General features: G+C 54.3%; 1 protein-coding gene across 2 annotated transcripts; it reads right to left on the bottom strand.

The window, feature by feature from the left end:
* Positions 1-240: 240 nt before the first annotated feature.
* Positions 241-15,689, bottom strand: LOC113998906 (interferon-induced very large GTPase 1-like). Of its 2 annotated transcripts, XM_039382008.1 has the most exons (3): positions 15,677-15,689; positions 12,037-12,168; positions 241-7,641 (listed from the first exon to the last, which is right to left on the bottom strand). In XM_039382008.1, exons 1-3 carry the CDS (start codon positions 15,687-15,689, stop codon positions 611-613), a joined length of 7,176 nt encoding a protein of 2,391 aa, XP_039237942.1. In that variant the 3' UTR covers positions 241-610. The 2 variants fall into 2 exon arrangements, with proteins under 2 accessions (XP_039237942.1, XP_027597817.2); XM_027742016.2 differs by lacking the exon at positions 12,037-12,168 and having other exon boundaries at positions 15,677-15,687.
* Between the last annotated feature and the right edge of the window lie 466 nt (positions 15,690-16,155).

Below are 16,155 nucleotides of genomic sequence, written 5' to 3'. Positions count from 1 at the left end.
GGTTTTCCTGGAGCTCCTGCTTTGTGGCTTCCTATTTACTATTTCCAGCCCTATTTACTGTCCCTTCAGACAGTGAGGGTGGTCCTTGACCAGACCCCCTGAACTGAGCAGACCCTCTCCTGACACATCCCCTCCCCCAGACCCTGGCCCAGGGCCACCCCCCTCTCACCTGCCCCTGTGCACAGCACAGGCGCTCAGTCACGCCCCGCTGGGGCTCCCTGGACAGAAAGGACACAGGGATCAGGCCGGTCCAAACAAACTCCTTTATTATCACTCCCCAAGGGGTTGCACTGAAGCAGCTCATCGAGTTGGTGCTTCCTAGTGCTGCCTTTGATCTTCCTCTGGCACTTGGGCTCCACCTTGGCCATGGGACTGATCACCACAGGGAGGGTTTTTGTTTTACTCAAGGACAAAGCAGAGGGAAATGTTTATGGCAGGAAGGGAAGAGGATTCTGGTTGATCAGGAAGCAAGGGAGTTTCTGAGTGAGGGCTGGAGTAACACACCTTATTTCACCCAAATTTGTCAGCAGTTGCATACCATTGTCTTCCTGCGGCTTGAGAGCATAAGCATTGAAACAGCATTTTGTGGATGGCCTTGCACTCTGTTCTTCTAAACTGCAAAGCCATGGAGGTTCTTCCTTCCCATCGGCGTGGCACAACACTTGTCCAGAGCAGCAAGTGCTTCCTGCTTGGTAATTCTCTGCCAGGCCTCAGGGATTTCCCCTTTGCCCTGAAATTTCCCATTGTACAACATTTCTAGATCTCTTCTGAAACGACACACAAACCATTTCCAGTACACTTGCATGGATGGATCAGGAAGAATCTTCCAATTAGAAGATTTAGAGGCACTTGCAACGTTGCTACGACAAATCTCAATGGCCAGGTGGTCCGTTCCACGCCACTTCCGTCCTGTCAAAAATTCTGGTCTATGGAAGACAAGCTGATGGTCCCCATCGTGTCCCCACATGGTGTATGTGCAGACAGCCCCACAAAAGGAACACTGCGCCCAGCATCCTGAAATCTGCTCTGTTAGGATGGTGTGAGGCTGCCTTTCAAAGCAGCTCAGATCAGCAGTGGCAAATTTTCTCCTGAGCCCATCCTTCAGGGTAGGCAGTGCTTCCTCCATGGCTTTGTCTAGTAACTCAATGTCTGTGATCTCCTGATGCTCGATGCACCTCAGGTCACTTCTGGGCAAGTTGATCAGCTCTGTCAGTTCCCTACAAAATTCATCCAGCCAGAGAGAGGTTTTGTCCTCTCTGTCATTTCTATCTTTGACCTTTTCAGTTGATGAAGCAACAGCTGACAGGATGCTTCCATAGAGAAGATCAAGGGAGGAAGCTAAAAACTTCTCCAGCCTCCTGTTCTCATCTAAACAGTAACTCGCAACACATCTCTCAATGTACGTCTGAAAAAACTTTTTTGGGTGTTTCAGGTACTGCTTGAAATACCTAAAATTTTCTTCTTGTGCCAGGAATCTCAGGATACAAACCTCCAGATTGGCTCTGTTGCCCTGGAAATCTGGGTATTTCCCTTGCACGTCTCCAGCGATGGCTTTAGCCGTCCTCTCACAGACAGCATGGAAGAGAGATGGGGCAATCTTTTGACAAAGGAAACAAGCAAAAGTTGTGACAGAAATGGCTCCTTGGCAGGAAATCTGGAAATGTGTGAAGAAATCTTCTCTCTTACTGCTCAGGTAGATGACTGGGTAATTATCCTTCCGGAATGCTTCGTGCATGGCTTTAAACCTTTCCCCTGCCATTCTGCACAAGTACAGGGAGAATTCTAGGCTGTAATCTCTGGTAAAAGTACACCTTATATTGCTGGGGACGGAGTTCATACCTTTCTGTACTTCATTGACTATTTCATGCATAAAATTTCGACTGTAATCCATTTTCTTCTGTTCCTTCTTATCAATGTTTGCCTTCACACACTGTATGGTGTTGTCTGTGATGTCCTGCAAGTTGTTCATACAAGCATTGTGAAGGCCCAGCAGCAGGAAAAAAAGATATGATTTCTTCCAGACATGTTTCTCCAAGTCCAAAGAAAATTCTCTGTGTTTGGGAAATGACCTGATCTGTGCAGAAATATCAGGCCCCTCAAAGTGCTCCAGAAGGACATCTTCTATTTCTGCATCAATATCCACCTGTTCCGGAGGGGGAGCAGCACGGGAGACTTCATCAATCCACTTGTCCCAGACAGTAGTAAAGTTGTCTTTCAGTTCTCTCTCACTGAGGCTCTTGCCTTTCAGAGTCAGAGCCAACTCCCTGCTCCTTCTCAGCAGCTCGTCTTCATATTCTAACTTCCTTGCATCCAGTTTACTTTGGGTCTTCTGCAGTTCAGTGAGACTCTCACATTTCTTTTGAGTTTCAAGAAGAAGAGACTCTTTCAGATCTTTCATCTTCAGCTCTGTGCTGCTTTTCCACTGGGCCAGCATCTCACGGTCTTTGTCTTCCCTGAAAAACTTTTCCATGTCTGTCATGATGGCATCACTTGTCTCTTGCACGAGCCCTTCCAGGTGTTCTCTGCTGACTTGCTGCAAGTCTCCATTCCGAATCCTGTTGCCCAGTCTCATTTGTACCTCTGAGATGTGACTCCTCAGCCTCCAGGTCCACTGACTAAAGGCAGTGTCCAGTTTCCTGTACACAGCAATCTCCAGTGAATTCTTGAACCTGAAAACAAAGTTCTCATTCATCAAAGCATTCCAGAGGTCACCAATACGAACTTTCAGGCTCAAGAGCCTCAAAATGCTGCCTTGTGACTCCTTCTTGGCAACCTGGAGAATTTTTCTCTTTAATTGCTGGATGTTGTGGCAGTAGGTGGGGTTGGGTGGTGCCATTGGGGGGTCTCCTTCCCACAAGTGAGCAAAGTAGTGAATGTGGGTGTTCACATCAAAATGGATGATGTCGCTGAAGGAGGAGACGTCACAGAATTCCTGCTGGGCAGCTGCCACTGTCATTTCATCCAGCATCTCCTGAAAAAGTCTTTGTCCTCCCAGATTCTGTTCCTTGGCAGTAACTTCTGCAACATTTTGGTGGACAAAGAGGCAGCTTGGGGAAAGATGTGCTTCCTTCATCCTCAGAAAAGCCTGCACAGTGATCTCAAGAACATCCTGCATGTCTGAGGGATTTTCCCCAAAGATGTTGATCAGGGTCATGTTGCTGATGCCAATGACAAAGGTGGCCAGCTTGTTGTCATTAGTCAGGGACTGTTTACGGCCCATGACTGGGACACAAAGCCCCTTTGTGTCAACAACCAGCATGTAATCAAAGCCCACGTCCTGTTGTAGCTCCTCGTCCAGTGGAAGGAGCTGCATAAACGCTCCCCGGGTGCATCTCCCCGCGCTGACGTTGAACTGCAGCCCAAACATGGCATTCAGCAGGGTTGACTTCCCTGTGCTCTGCAGGCCGAGCACGGAGAGAACAAACACTCGTTTGTCCCCCAGCCTCTCAATTAGGCTGTCAAAGATTGCTCCCACCCAGCGCAGGGGGAGGTAAGAAGCATCCCCATTCATCAGCTCCACAGGATACCCTGAAACCATCAGATCTGCTGCAACTTGGGGCAGTTTGACAACATTTTCATGCTTTGAACTCATTACTTCCTGAACTTCATAAATCTGCCCTATCTCTCTTAAAAGGTGCTCAAGGCCAATGGATGAATCTTTGATTTCTTCCTGCTCTTTCTTTCTTGCGCGGATTTCAGACCGTAACTTGTATTGGACTCTCCTCAGTTCTTCAAGGCGACCAGAGGACAGGTCGTCCATAAAGACCTTCATCCACTGCAGGAAGTATTTCTTGGTATCTGCTGGCTGTGACTGGAGAAAGCCAAGGAATGGCTTCATCAGCTGATTGAGGGGGAAAGCTTGCTCTAATTGCTTTCTTCTTATTGTTGCCTTCTCAGATTCAGTTTGGCTCCACTGGTGCCACAGTTTTCCTTGAAGGGGTAGGAGCTTGGATTTGATCTCAGACAGCTTCTCTTCCTTCATAAGGGTCACCAGCTCCTTTGCCTTTGCTTTGGCTGTCACACACTCGGGTCGATCTTCATCCACTAAGAATCCGTGCTGGCGAGCTTTGTCCAGGCAGGCGTCCAGGCTGAAACGTGGGTTGGGCCCTTCCAGGAGATTCCTGATTGTTTTGCTCAGCTCATCCAACATTACTCTTTCATTTCTATTCTTGATCCCTATTGTTATGTTTTTGCTGGATTGTCCAGCTGCAACGTTCTCTTGTTCAGTGAGAAGACAAACCAGAGGCCTTTGCGACTGCGACAGGTCACGCAGAAGTTTTTTTCCTCTGTTGTGCGTGTGCTCAGACTCGGATACAAGAACCACGTTCACAGCAGAGATCTCCTGTAAGAACTGCAGCTGTGCTCTGTGATCCCTGGCGTCCCCATGCAGGTTACAGAAAGCCACACAGCACTCAAAGGTGTCATCAGGGCTTCCCCGGGGACAGTACCAGGCAATCTCCACAACACCTTCCATCAGCAAACACTCTCTGGTGCTGCCTCGGCAATGGCGGTGGAAAAAGGTGTCGTGTCTTTGTTTGCTCAGCAGAGCATTGAGGAGCTGAGACTTGGAAAAGGAGGCAGAGGTGCCAATGCGGATGAAGGACACGATGGGTGTCTCTGCCTGATGAATGAGTTTGTTATTGTAACTGTTCATTCTGGGCTGCTGTCCCGACTTTTCCACCTCCTTCCAGCTCCTTTTGATTTGGCTGAGGGCCCAGAGTGGGAACTCGATCTGGGCAGTGCCCGGCTTGGGCACCAGCAGAGGCAGTGCCAGTTGGCAGAAGGCCAGCTTGGTTGCAATGGACTGTCTCAAGAAGTCATCAGCACAGTGGAAAATTGCCATCTGGAGGTCCATGGGGTGTACGTGGCCCTCCCTGCTTGCAGCTTCAGGGGCTGCTTCCTCCAAATCATTTCCAAAGTTTTCAAAGGAGTCTGAGGCTTTGTGCTCTTGCTCTGAGGTTTCTGGCACAGGGACAAGTCCTGGGTTGCTCCCCTCCCTGCAAGTCAGGTACCTCACCCGATAATCCACAGTTGAGAGCTTCTGCAAGAAGTGAAATGGCAGTTCCTGGTCCTTGCTGGGCTGGCTGTCATGCAGAGATGTCTTGCAGATGATGTGGAAATCTCCCATCCCCATTTTTCCTGGATAGCAACTTTCTAGTCCAAGGCGCTTGAGCAAGTGGAGGAACTCTTGGTTTGCAGTGCCTTGATTTGCTTTGGATTTGCTGCCACTTAACATGGTTTTGTACAAGTCACATTCCAGCATCTCCCAGTCTTCGCATTCCCTGTGCTTCTGGAGGAGATTCTTTATCCCTGAGGACCATAAGCCTTTCATGTGCCTTTCCATGAAAACTAAACGCTCCCTCTTCTGCTCTGGGGACAGCTCTTGACTTTCAGGGGTCACAGTCAGACCTGTCAGCAGAAGGGAGGCCTCAGCTCTGTCAGCATCTTGCTCCTTCAGATTCACATACTGCTTATGGGCCGCTTGCATTGCCTTTGCCATGTACTGAATTTCTTGATGTCCAAGGAGGCGCTGAAAAGTGTTGCTGTCCACCTGATACCCTGTGCTGGTCGCAATTAAGAGCACCAACACTTGCATGTCCTTCTGAGCCCTTTCCTGGAGAGACTGGAGTGAGGAATGAATTGCACGGATTGTACTCCAGGTGGCTTCTATCTTTGCTTTCTGAATGGCAGTAGCAGAGGTTCCTGGTGTGTAGGTGACAGCATGGATGTGCTCCATCATTTCCTGCAGTGTCTCCATGAGCTGTTCAAGCTCTAAGGCTTTGGGAGTTTTGGGAAGCCTGTGCTCAGTCTGGAAGATCCATTGCATAATGAAGGAAGACTTGGGGAAGTTCTTGACAGAATTGATATGAGGATCCAGGAGGTTCCACAACAGTGCCTTGACAGAGGTGGGGTTTTCTGGAGGTGACTCCTGGCAACTCCTCACAGTGTTCACCAGGACCTCCTGCAGGGCTTTGTCCGACAGGCATACCTCAATCCAGACACTGGGGTTCTTGGTTTTTGCATTCAGATCCTCTTTTAGATCCATCAGCATGAGCAGTTTCCTTTCATCTACTGTCCCCACCCAGGTCTTCACAAACTCCATGAAATCTCTGGCCTCTTCCACTGCACTGGCCAGTTCCTCTCTAAAAGTGGTGTCAACGCTCTGATTCGTCAGTGCTTTGTACGCAGCCCTGAGGGCGCTGCTCATTTGATAGACGGACTGAAAATCCCTGCTGTGATTGCACAGGATGACATCCCACACTGGGATCAGCTGGAAGCCACGGTCGATAACGCACCACGTTGAGTTATTGGACACAAGCCCCGTCTTCCACTGAGGAAGAGAATCTGTCTCTGATGGGCCCCCTGTGTTGACCACATAGAGCTGAATTGCTGTGTGGGAGCTCGCTCTGGCTTTGTCCTCAACAGAGGCCTTTGAGCTGGATTTGGAAACTGTTGTGGCCACTCCACCACTGGCCCCAAAGCCACCGAGACTGGCTCCGACAAAGCTGTTCAGGGCTTCAGATGTTTGTTGCTTCACCTTTTCCTGGTGCTCATCTCTGAATCCTTCTGTAGATGCCTTCCACCAGAATATTCCTCCAAAGTGGAGGGGACCCTGGTCGACGTGGGACCCAAACCTGTGGAAGAAACTCTCCAGCAGTTTGGGCTTGTCTTCTTCCCGAATGAAGCTCAAAAACTGCTCCACATCTTGCAGCTCTTGCAGGGCTGCATCCGAGAGGAGAAGCTGATGCCTTTGGAAGAAGCAGGAGGCCAGAGGGATGTACTGGTACTTGGTGATGCAAAAGTAGCTCTGCTCAGACTTGGACTGGTGGGTGTCCTCCGACTGTGAGGAGCTGCTGTAATCTACACCAAGGCCCAAATTAACCCTCCAGAACTCGGCTTTGGCAGAAGCACTGATGGTGAAGCCCAGCTGCTCCATGGACTTGGTGAAAGAGGATTCTGCTGCATTGGAGGAGAACTCCTTCCTCTCAAGCACCGATCCTTGCTCTGGACCGGCAAGCTGGAATCCCTCAGGAACCCTGATGAGCTGCTCTCGCTTTGCCAGCAGATCTTCAGCCCTGCTGGTTCTGTAGATGCCCTGCAGGGCCAGTCCCCCTGACGCCTGCCTGAGCACCTCTGTGTCAGGGATGTTCTCCCTCCTGCCCACTGACGACTCCTGCTGCTCCAGCTGCTTCAATTTGCTCTCCAGCACATCCGCCAAAGGCTTCTTTGGCGCTGGCTGGAACTCCTTGGGAATCTCCATGGCTTGCCATTGAGCCTCTGCTTTCTGCCTTACAGCATCCTGGCTCTGGCTGCGGCTCTTGGGCGTTTCTGTCAGCTCCTTCAGGACTTTCTTGGCCACTTCTTGTCTCTGCTTCTGCAGCTCCTCAGAAGCTGCTTTCTTCTCTGGTATTTTCAGGAGTTTCTGGAGCGCCTTTTTCTCCCAGGAGTGCCGCACTTGGCACTCCAGCTTAAGGTAGTCTTCATATTGCAGATGTTGCAGGGCTTCTATACACTGGACTCCCAGGATCTTGGACAGTTTGGGGAGCCAATATCCAACCTCCAGTCCTTCCTTCTGAAATGCCTCTGCCAGGAGCTGTGCTTTTCCATCCCCCTTTTGGGTGTCCTGCTGTGAAGCCATGGCTGTGGGGGAAGAAAAGAGACTTTCCCTAAGGTTTGTTGTGAGAGGCCCCAGGCTCTTCTAAGAGGCTCTGCAGCAGCTCTGGGCCTGGGGATGCTCCCATCCAGCTGCTGGAGCCCAGCCACAAGACCCAGGGTCTCCTTCCCAGGACAATGGATATGTCTGTTGTGGGATCAGCCCTGAAGCTGAGTGTGTATCCCAGAGACAACACACACACAAAGTTGGCCACACAACCTGCCATGGACAAGGTGTCACCTTCAACATCACCCACATCCTCTCAACAGGAGTCCTAAATCCATAAGTGCAGAGAGCCGAGGGCATTCCTGGATTCCTCAAGCACCAGCACAGCCTCTCTGCCCATCCCACACCCCTGTGTGCATCCTGCACCCTCTTCCCAGCCCCACGGCTCTCCTGCTCATTGGCTGCTCCACCTTGGTGCTCCCAGCACAGAGAGGCAGCACTCACACACTCACCCCACAGGCACCTCCCTCCCCAGACACACTCACCCCAACCCTGGCACGGGCACACGAGTGGGACCTGTGCTCCTGCTCCAGCTGCCACTGCTGAGCCCCTCACTCACCCCACTCGCGCCTGTTCCCCCAGGAGCTGCCCCTTGGGACACACATGGTTCCCACCCCAGGGCAGTGGGAAAATCCAAGGTTTCACTGCCCAGAGCTGTGCCTGGGGCATTCTGTTGGCCCATCAGTAGTGACTGGAGACTTGGGGAGCCAACTCGGAGAGGTGCCCCCTGGGATTTGCTCCTCATTACCAGAGAGGGTCTCGTGAGGGAAGTGGTCTTTGGAGCCATCTTGGCCACAGCCACCACAAAGCCATCAAGTGTAAAATGTCTGGTGACAGGAGGAAAAGTGCCAGCAAACCTTCAACCCTGAACATGAGGAGAACAGACTCCAGGCTGCTCAGGAAGAGAGTTTGGGATCGGCCCCTGGGAAGAGGCTTTGGAAGGGGCTGGGCTGCATCAGTGCTGGTCACTTTTTATGCACCACCTCCTAAGGGCAGGAGCAGGAAATCCCCAAATGTGGGAAGTCAAGCAGATGAGGCAGAAGGGCCTAGAGGGGAAGCCAAGTGAGGACACTGAGGGCACTTGGTGTGTTCAGCTGAAGAAGAGGAGACTGAGGGGAGACCTCACTGCAGTTACAACTTCGTTGGGAGGGGAAGAGGAGGAGCAGGCACTGAGCTCTGCTCTGTGGGGACCAGTGACAGGACCCCAGGGAATGGCTGAAGTTGTGTCAGGGCAGGTTTAGGTTGGATCTCAGGAAAAGTTTCTTTACCCAGAGAGTGGCTGCGTACTGGAATAGGCTCCCCAGGGCAGTGGTCACAGCACCAAGGCTGACAGAGCTCAAGAAGCATTTGGATGATACACTTGTGCACAGGATGGGGATGATACACTTGTGCACAGGATCCCCCACTTGGGGATGGTCCTGTGCAGGGTCAGGAGTTGGACTCGATGATTGTTGTGGGTCCCTTCCAACTCACAATATTCTAGGATTCTGTGAACCCCCAAAAATTAACCCTGTCCTGGCTGGAACCAGGGCATCCCACAAGAAGGACCTCAACAGGATGGAGAGTTGGGCCAGTGCAAAACCCATGAATGTCAAGGAGTCCATGTGCAAAAGGCTGCATCTGGGTCTTGGGAATCCCAGGCACAAAGACAGACTGGGCAGAGAATGGATGGAGAGCAGCGCTGGGGAGAAGCACTTCAGAGTGCTGGTGGGTGAGAGGCTGGACCCAGGCCAGAAACACCCTGTCTGCCCCACAGCATAGGCAGCACAGGAGGGGGGATACTGCCCCTCTGCCCCACTCAGCTGAGACCCCACCTGCAGAGCTGCCTCCAGCCCTGGGGAACAACAGCACAAGGACATGGAGCTGCTGGAGCAAGTCCAGGGGAGGCCACGGAGATGCTCCCAGGGCTGGAGCCCCTCTGCTCTGGAGCCAGGCTGGGAGAGCTGGGGGTGTTCACCTGGAGAAGAGAAGGCTCCAGGGAGACCTTAGAGGCCCTTCCAGTGCCTAAAGGGGCTCCAAGAGAGCTGAAGAGGGAGAAATGGCACTGGGGTTGGATCCCACCAGGCCCTGAGTCCCCCCCCAGTAGCTACTGCACTCCTGCCAGTGGGATGGGACAGAGAAGGGGTAAAGCAGAGGGAAGAAAAACGGCTGGGGCCAGGTCAGGGGAGTTCAGGCAGTGGAGGTAAACTGGGTGTGCTGGCAAAGCAAAGGAGGGACTTTAGTCATCAATTCCCCTCAGGGGCACATGTGCAGCTGGTGCCTGGGCAGCAGAGCCTCGGGGGCAGGGCGGCTGCTCGGGAAGGCACCTGCTGGGTCAGGGCCACTGCTGGATATTGTCCCCTCAGGCCACTTGTCCCAGCTCTGTCCTCTCCCAGCTTCTCTCCCCTTGCAGCACTGCCAGCACTGGCTCAGTCTCAGGTGCAGGTGGCTGCGCTGGAGAACATGAACTCCAGCCCAGCCAGACCCTGAACCAGCCCCCAGGCACCCTTTGCAGTCCCAGCACGGCTTCCTATTGCTTAAGGAACAGGGAAAAAGCCACATGCAACTGTGCTAGTGCAGAGAACCACTGAGCACGTTTATGGGACAGCTCGGGATCCCTTTCCTCCTTGAAAGCGAGGGGGGGAAGCAGCAAGGCTGGCAGGAGGACCTGCCATGGGAATGCCTGCACCTCATTTCTCGAGAACAGCCCCCCGAGAGTGTTTTCCCCAGCTCTGCCCCACGGAAATGGGCTCTGGAAGTGTTAGTGCCTTTGAAGGGTTGCAGCAGGGAGCAGAGCACTCTGGGCTGTGAAGTTTCGACTGTAAGAGAGGTGAATCCCACCCTCCCTCCACGTGGAGGAAAAGGACAAAGTTTCCCCCCAGAGCTGCCCTGCTCCCTCAGGAGCAGCACGGGGCACAGGCAGCAGTGTAGCACACAGATAACATAGAATTGCAAAAATAATGTTTAGCCATTGTTTCTGCCTGTTACAACTTCCTACCAAAAATTCTCTGTTGGATTTCTACCAGCAGTTCTCAGCAGAGCTTCGTCCTGGAGTTTTCCTGCCAAAAGATCCTGCTATTGTTTATGGTTATCTCCTCGAACATCTGAATAGGGCTATGTGCCAAGAAACCACCTAGAATCTCCTTTGAACACTGTAAAAGCTGAGGAAAAATTTTGGAAAATCAGGGAGAGCAAAAGGGAGACACAACCAGTTACCCTAGCTGAGAAGCTCTCCCCAGCTCCCCTCACCTTTCCTCTGCCACCGCATCCTGCCTGCCTGTCACTGGAGACTGGAACTCTGCTGGCCTGGAGAGGACTGAGACCCACCATGCCACCGTGCGTGAGTTATATCTTCCCTTACAATATTTCTGAGGGCCGAAAGGTGCAGCTGAACTATGCACGGCCTGGGAGGCTCGGCGTGAGCAGCGAAACCACTCTTCCTGGCTTCATTCCAGAGAACTAAAGCTGTTAAGACACCCCACCACCCCTCCCGCCCCCGCCCCCCCCACTCCTCCCACCCACCCCGGAAGCTAAAGAGATAACATCGAAAAGCGGCAGAGACAGAGAAAAAAAAAAAAAGACAGAAACTGCTTCTCACCACACACACAGACCAACTTGGGGGAAAGGTAGCTTTGGTGGTATCTTTTCTCTGCTTCTAGAAGTAATCTTATCATTTTCCAACTTTTCTTATTTTTTCGTCTTTCTCTTTGCATCTTTTAGCAATTAATAAAACCAGTTTTCATATCAACAGATAACTCGTGTGGTTTCTAATTTTGCTTAAGGGAATATTTGGATCTGAAGTTCTTTCTGCAATATTTGAGCAGATTGTAATAAGCACCCCCAGTCCCAGGACGGCCCCAGCACCCCCCGCTCCTGCCTTCAGGGCAGCGCAGCCCCCCGGACCCGCCTGGGGCTGGTGGTGCCCGGGGCGGGCAGGATCGGCCCCGCCTGCAGGGCGCGTTTCCAGCCGGGCACGGGATGCAAAGGGAAGGGACTCCGCAAGGGATCTGTCCCCAGCCAGCCCCGCTGCCGGCTCTGCGCCGGGCTTTGCACCTCTGCACACACCACTCTGCCCCTGAATCCCCCCAGATCCTACTCCTTCTCCCCGCTCTCGCTCCCTCCCCCTCCCCCCCCTCCTCTTTCCCACCCTCCCAGCTCAGCCCCCGCAGCGCACACGGATCCCCCGAGCTGCCCCAAAGCGGCTGTGAGCACGGGCGGCTTCCTCCAGCCCCACTCGGAGCACAGACCACCCGTCCACTGCCCTCAGACCCCTCTTCGATTTCCCTGGCATCTCTCAGCCATGGGAAAACCCACAGAATGGGAAGCAGAAGACCAACAAGTTCCCGCTCCGCGCTGATCCCGGCTCCCAGCCCCGCAGCTCAGCCCCAAGGTCCTACCGTCTCCCTCCATGCCCGGAGATTCGGGGCTGGGAGAAGCCCAGCGCAGCTCCCCTCGTTGTCTGGCCCCGGCTCTGCCGTGGATGCTGCTTTCACTTTCAGAAGGGCCGTGGGGCGTTGGCTGCTGCTTTCCTGAAAATGGGGCGTTTAACTGTAACAAAGTGTGAAAGTGAAACTGGGGAGCTGCTGCCTGGTTCGGGTTTGAAAGTTGATCAGTGAGAGGTGGACTCGATGGTCTGGGAGGTCTTTTCCAACTGTAATGATTCTATGATTCCATGAAAAGCAGCAGGAGCCGGGCATTGCCTGGGCCTCCTGGCTGGAAACCACCCTGTCTGTGCCTCTATCCCTAGATCATCGTGTCCCAGAACTGGGCAACCTGTGACAGGGACTCACCACCCTCACAGTCAACAATCCTTCCCAAAATCCCATCTATGCCTGGCCTCTGGCACTGGGAAGCCATTCCCCTTTGTCCTGTCCCTCCAGGCCCTTATCCCAGGTCCCACTCCAGCTCTCCTGGAGTCCATTTAGGCACTGGAAGGGGCTCTCAGGTCTCCCTGGAGCCTTTTCTTCTGCCGGTGAACACCCCCAGCTCTCCCAGCCTGGCTTCAGAGCAGAGGGGCTCCAGCCCTTAGAGCATCTCCGTGGCCTCCTCTGGACTTGCTCCAGCAGTTCCATGTCCTTGTGCTGTTGTTCCCCAGGGCTGGAGGCAGCTCTGCAGGTGGGGTCTCAGCTGAGGGGGCAGAGGGGCAGAATCTCCCCCCTCCCCTGTTGCCCACACTGTGTGATCAGCCCAGCACATGCTAATTTGCAGGTGCCATCACACACAGCCGGGTTGTGTCCATCTTCCTGGATTCCTTGCCCAGTCCCACAGCAGGAGCCCTCCTTGCCATGCAGGTGAAGGACACAACTCCTGCTCTTCCCAGCTGATTGCTGCCCACATCCCTCTGAATCTTCTGTCCCACCGCGAAGCCATCAAGTGTAAAATGTCTGGTGACAGGAGGAAAAGTGCCAGCAAACCTTCAACCCTGAACATGAGGAGAACAGACTCCAGGCTGCTCAGGAAGAGAGTTTGGGATGGCCCCTGGGAAGAGGCTTTGGAAGGGGCTGGGCTGCATCAGTGCTGGTCACTTTTTATGCACCACCTCCTAAGGGCAGGAGCAGGAAATCCCCAAATGTGGGAAGTCAAGCAGATGAGGCAGAAGGGCCTAGAGGGGAAGCCAAGTGAGGACACTGAGGGCACTTGGTGTGTTCAGCTGGAGGAGACTGAGGGGAGACCTCACTGCAGTTACAACTTCGTTGGGAGGGGAAGAGGAGGAGCAGGCACTGAGCTCTGCTCTGTGGGGACCAGTGACAGGACCCCAGGGAATGGCCTGAAGTTGTGTCAGGGCAGGTTTAGGTTGGATCTCAGGAAAAGTTTCTTTACCCAGAGAGTGGCTGCGTACTGGAATAGGCTCCCCAGGGCAGTGGTCACAGCACCAAGGCTGACAGAGCTCAAGAAGCATTTGGATGATACACTTGTGCACAGGATGTGACTCTTGGGGATGGTCCTGTGCAGGGCCAGGAGTTGGACTTGATGATTGTTGTGGGTCCCTTCCAACTCACAATATTCTAGGATTCTGTGAACCCCAAAAACTTAACCCTGTCCTGGCTGGAACCAGGACATCTCACAAGAAGGACCTCAACAGGATGGAGAGTTGGGCCAGTGAAAAACTCATGAATGTCAAGGAGTCGAAGTGCAAAAGGCTGCACCTGGTCTTGAGAATCCCAGGCACAAAGACAGACTGGGCAGAAAATGGATGGAGAGCAGCCCTGGGGAGAAGCACTTTGGAGTGCTGGTGGGTGAGAGGCTGGACACAGGCCAGAAATCCTCTGTGTGTCCCATAGCGTGGGCAGCACAGGAGGGGGGGATTCTGCCCCTGTGCTCCACTCAGTTGAGAACCCACCTGCAGAACTGCCTCCAGCTCTGGGAAACAACAGCACAAGGACATGGAACTGCTGGAGCGAGTCCAGAGGAGGTCAGAGAGATGCTCGCAGGGCTGGAGCCCCTCTGCTCTGGAGCCAGGCTGGGAGAGCTGGAGGTGTTCACCTGGAGAAGAGAAGGCTCTGGGGAGACCTTAGAGCCCCTTCCAGTGCCTAAAGGGGCTCCAAGAGAGCTGAAGAGGGAGAAATGGCACTGGGGTTGGATCCCACCAGGCCCTGAGTCCCCCCCCAGTAGCTACTGCACTCCTGCCAGTGGGATGGGACAGAGAAGGGGTAAAGCAGAGGGAAGAAAAACGACTGGGGCCAGGTCAGGGGAGTTCAGGCAGTGGAGGTAAACTGGGTGTGCTGGCAAAGCAAAGGAGGGACTTTAGTCATCAATTCCCCTCAGGGGCACATGTGCAGCTGGTGCCTGGGCAGCAGAGCCTCGGGGGCAGGGCGGCTGCTCGGGAAGGCACCTGCTGGGTCAGGGCCACTGCTGGATATTGTCCCCTCAGGTCACTTGTCCCAGCTCTGTCCTCTCCCAGCTTCTCTCCCCTTGCAGCACTGCCAGCATTGGCTCAGTCTCAGGTGCCGGTGGCTGCACTGGAGAACATGAACTCCAGCCCAGCCAGACCCTGAACCAGCCCCCAGGCACCCTTTGCAGTCCCAGCACGGTTTCCCATTGCTTCAGGAACAGGGAAAAGCCACATGCAACTGTGTTAGTGCAGAGAACCACTGAGCACGTTTATGGGACAGCTCGGGATCCCTTTCCTCTTTGAAAGCGAGGGAGGGAAGCAGCAAGGCTGGCAGGAGGACCTGCCATGGGAATGCCTGCACCTCATTTCTCGGGAACAGCCCCCCGAGAGTGTTTTCCCCAGCTCTGCCCCATGGAAATGGGCTCTGGAAGCCTTTGTACCTTTGAAGGGTTGCAGCAGGGAGCAGAGCGCTCTGGGCTGTGAAGTTTCGACTGTAAGAGAGGTGAATCTCACCCTCCTTCCACGCCGAGGAAAAGGACAAAGTGTCCCCCCAGGCCTGGGGCCAGAGCAGGAGGTGCCAGGAGGGCCCCTCGTCCCCCCGGAGCTGCCCTGCTCCCTCAGGAGCGGCGCGGGGCACAGGCAGCCCCCCCAGCCCCAGGACGGCCCCAGCACCCCCCGCTCCTGCCTTCAGGGCAGCGCAGGCCCCCGGACCCGCCTGGGGCTGGTGGTGCCCGGGGCGGGCAGGATCGGCCCCGCCTGCAGGGAGCGTTTCCAGCCGGGCACGGGATGCAAAGGGAAGGGACTCCGCAAGGGATCTGTCCCCAGCCAGCCCCGCTGCCGGCTCTGCGCCGGGCTTTGCACCTCTGCACACACCACTCTGCCCCTGAATCCCCCCAGATCCTACTCCTTCTCCCCGCTCTCGCTCCCTCCCCCTCCCCCCCCTCCTCTTTCCCACCCTCCCAGCTCAGCCCCCGCAGCGCACACGGATCCCCCGAGCTGCCCCAAAGCGGCTGTGAGCACGGGCGGCTTCCTCCAGCCCCACTCGGAGCACAGACCACCCGTCCACTGCCCTCAGACCCCTCTTCGATTTCCCTGGCATCTCTCAGCCATGGGAAAACCCACAGAATGGGAAGCAGAAGACCAACAAGTTCCCGCTCCGCGCTGATCCCGGCTCCCAGCCCCGCAGCTCAGCCCCAAGGTCCTACCGTCTCCCTCCATGCCCGGAGATTCGGGGCTGGGAGAAGCCCAGCGCAGCTCCCCTCGTTGTCTGGCCCCGGCTCTGCCGTGGATGCTGCTTTCACTTTCAGAAGGGCCGTGGGGCGTTGGCTGCTGCTTTCCTGAAAATGGGGCGTTTAACTGTAACAAAGTGTGAAAGTGAAACTGGGGAGCTGCTGCCTGGTTCGGGTTTGAAAGTTGATCAGTGAGAGGTGGACTCGATGGTCTGGGAGGTCTTTTCCAACTGTAATGATTCTATGATTCCATGAAAAGCAGCAGGAGCCGGGCATTGCCTGGGCCTCCTGGCTGGAAACCACCCTGTCTGTGCCTCTATCCCTAGATCATCGTGTCCCAGAACTGGGCAACCTGTGACAGGGACTCACCACCCTCACAGTCAACAATCCTTCCCAAAATCCCATCTATGCCTGGCCTCTGGCACTGGGAAGCCATTCCCCTTTGTCCTGTCCCT

This window comes from Pipra filicauda, unplaced genomic scaffold, assembly GCF_003945595.2.
Source record: "Pipra filicauda isolate LSUMZ 115617 unplaced genomic scaffold, ASM394559v2 scaffold24_size8852520_pilon, whole genome shotgun sequence".
In the NCBI taxonomy this organism is placed as follows: Eukaryota; Metazoa; Chordata; class Aves; order Passeriformes; family Pipridae; genus Pipra; species Pipra filicauda.
Note: the sequence above shows the minus strand (reverse complement) of the source record. Positions and strands in the feature narration are given on the sequence as shown.

Coding starts and splice junctions, on each gene's coding strand:
- LOC113998906 (XM_039382008.1), bottom strand. Junction 7,642..12,036: donor TCCGGGCATGGAGGGAGACG/GTAGGACCTTGG, acceptor CTTCCCCCACAG/CCATGGCTTCACAGCAGGAC.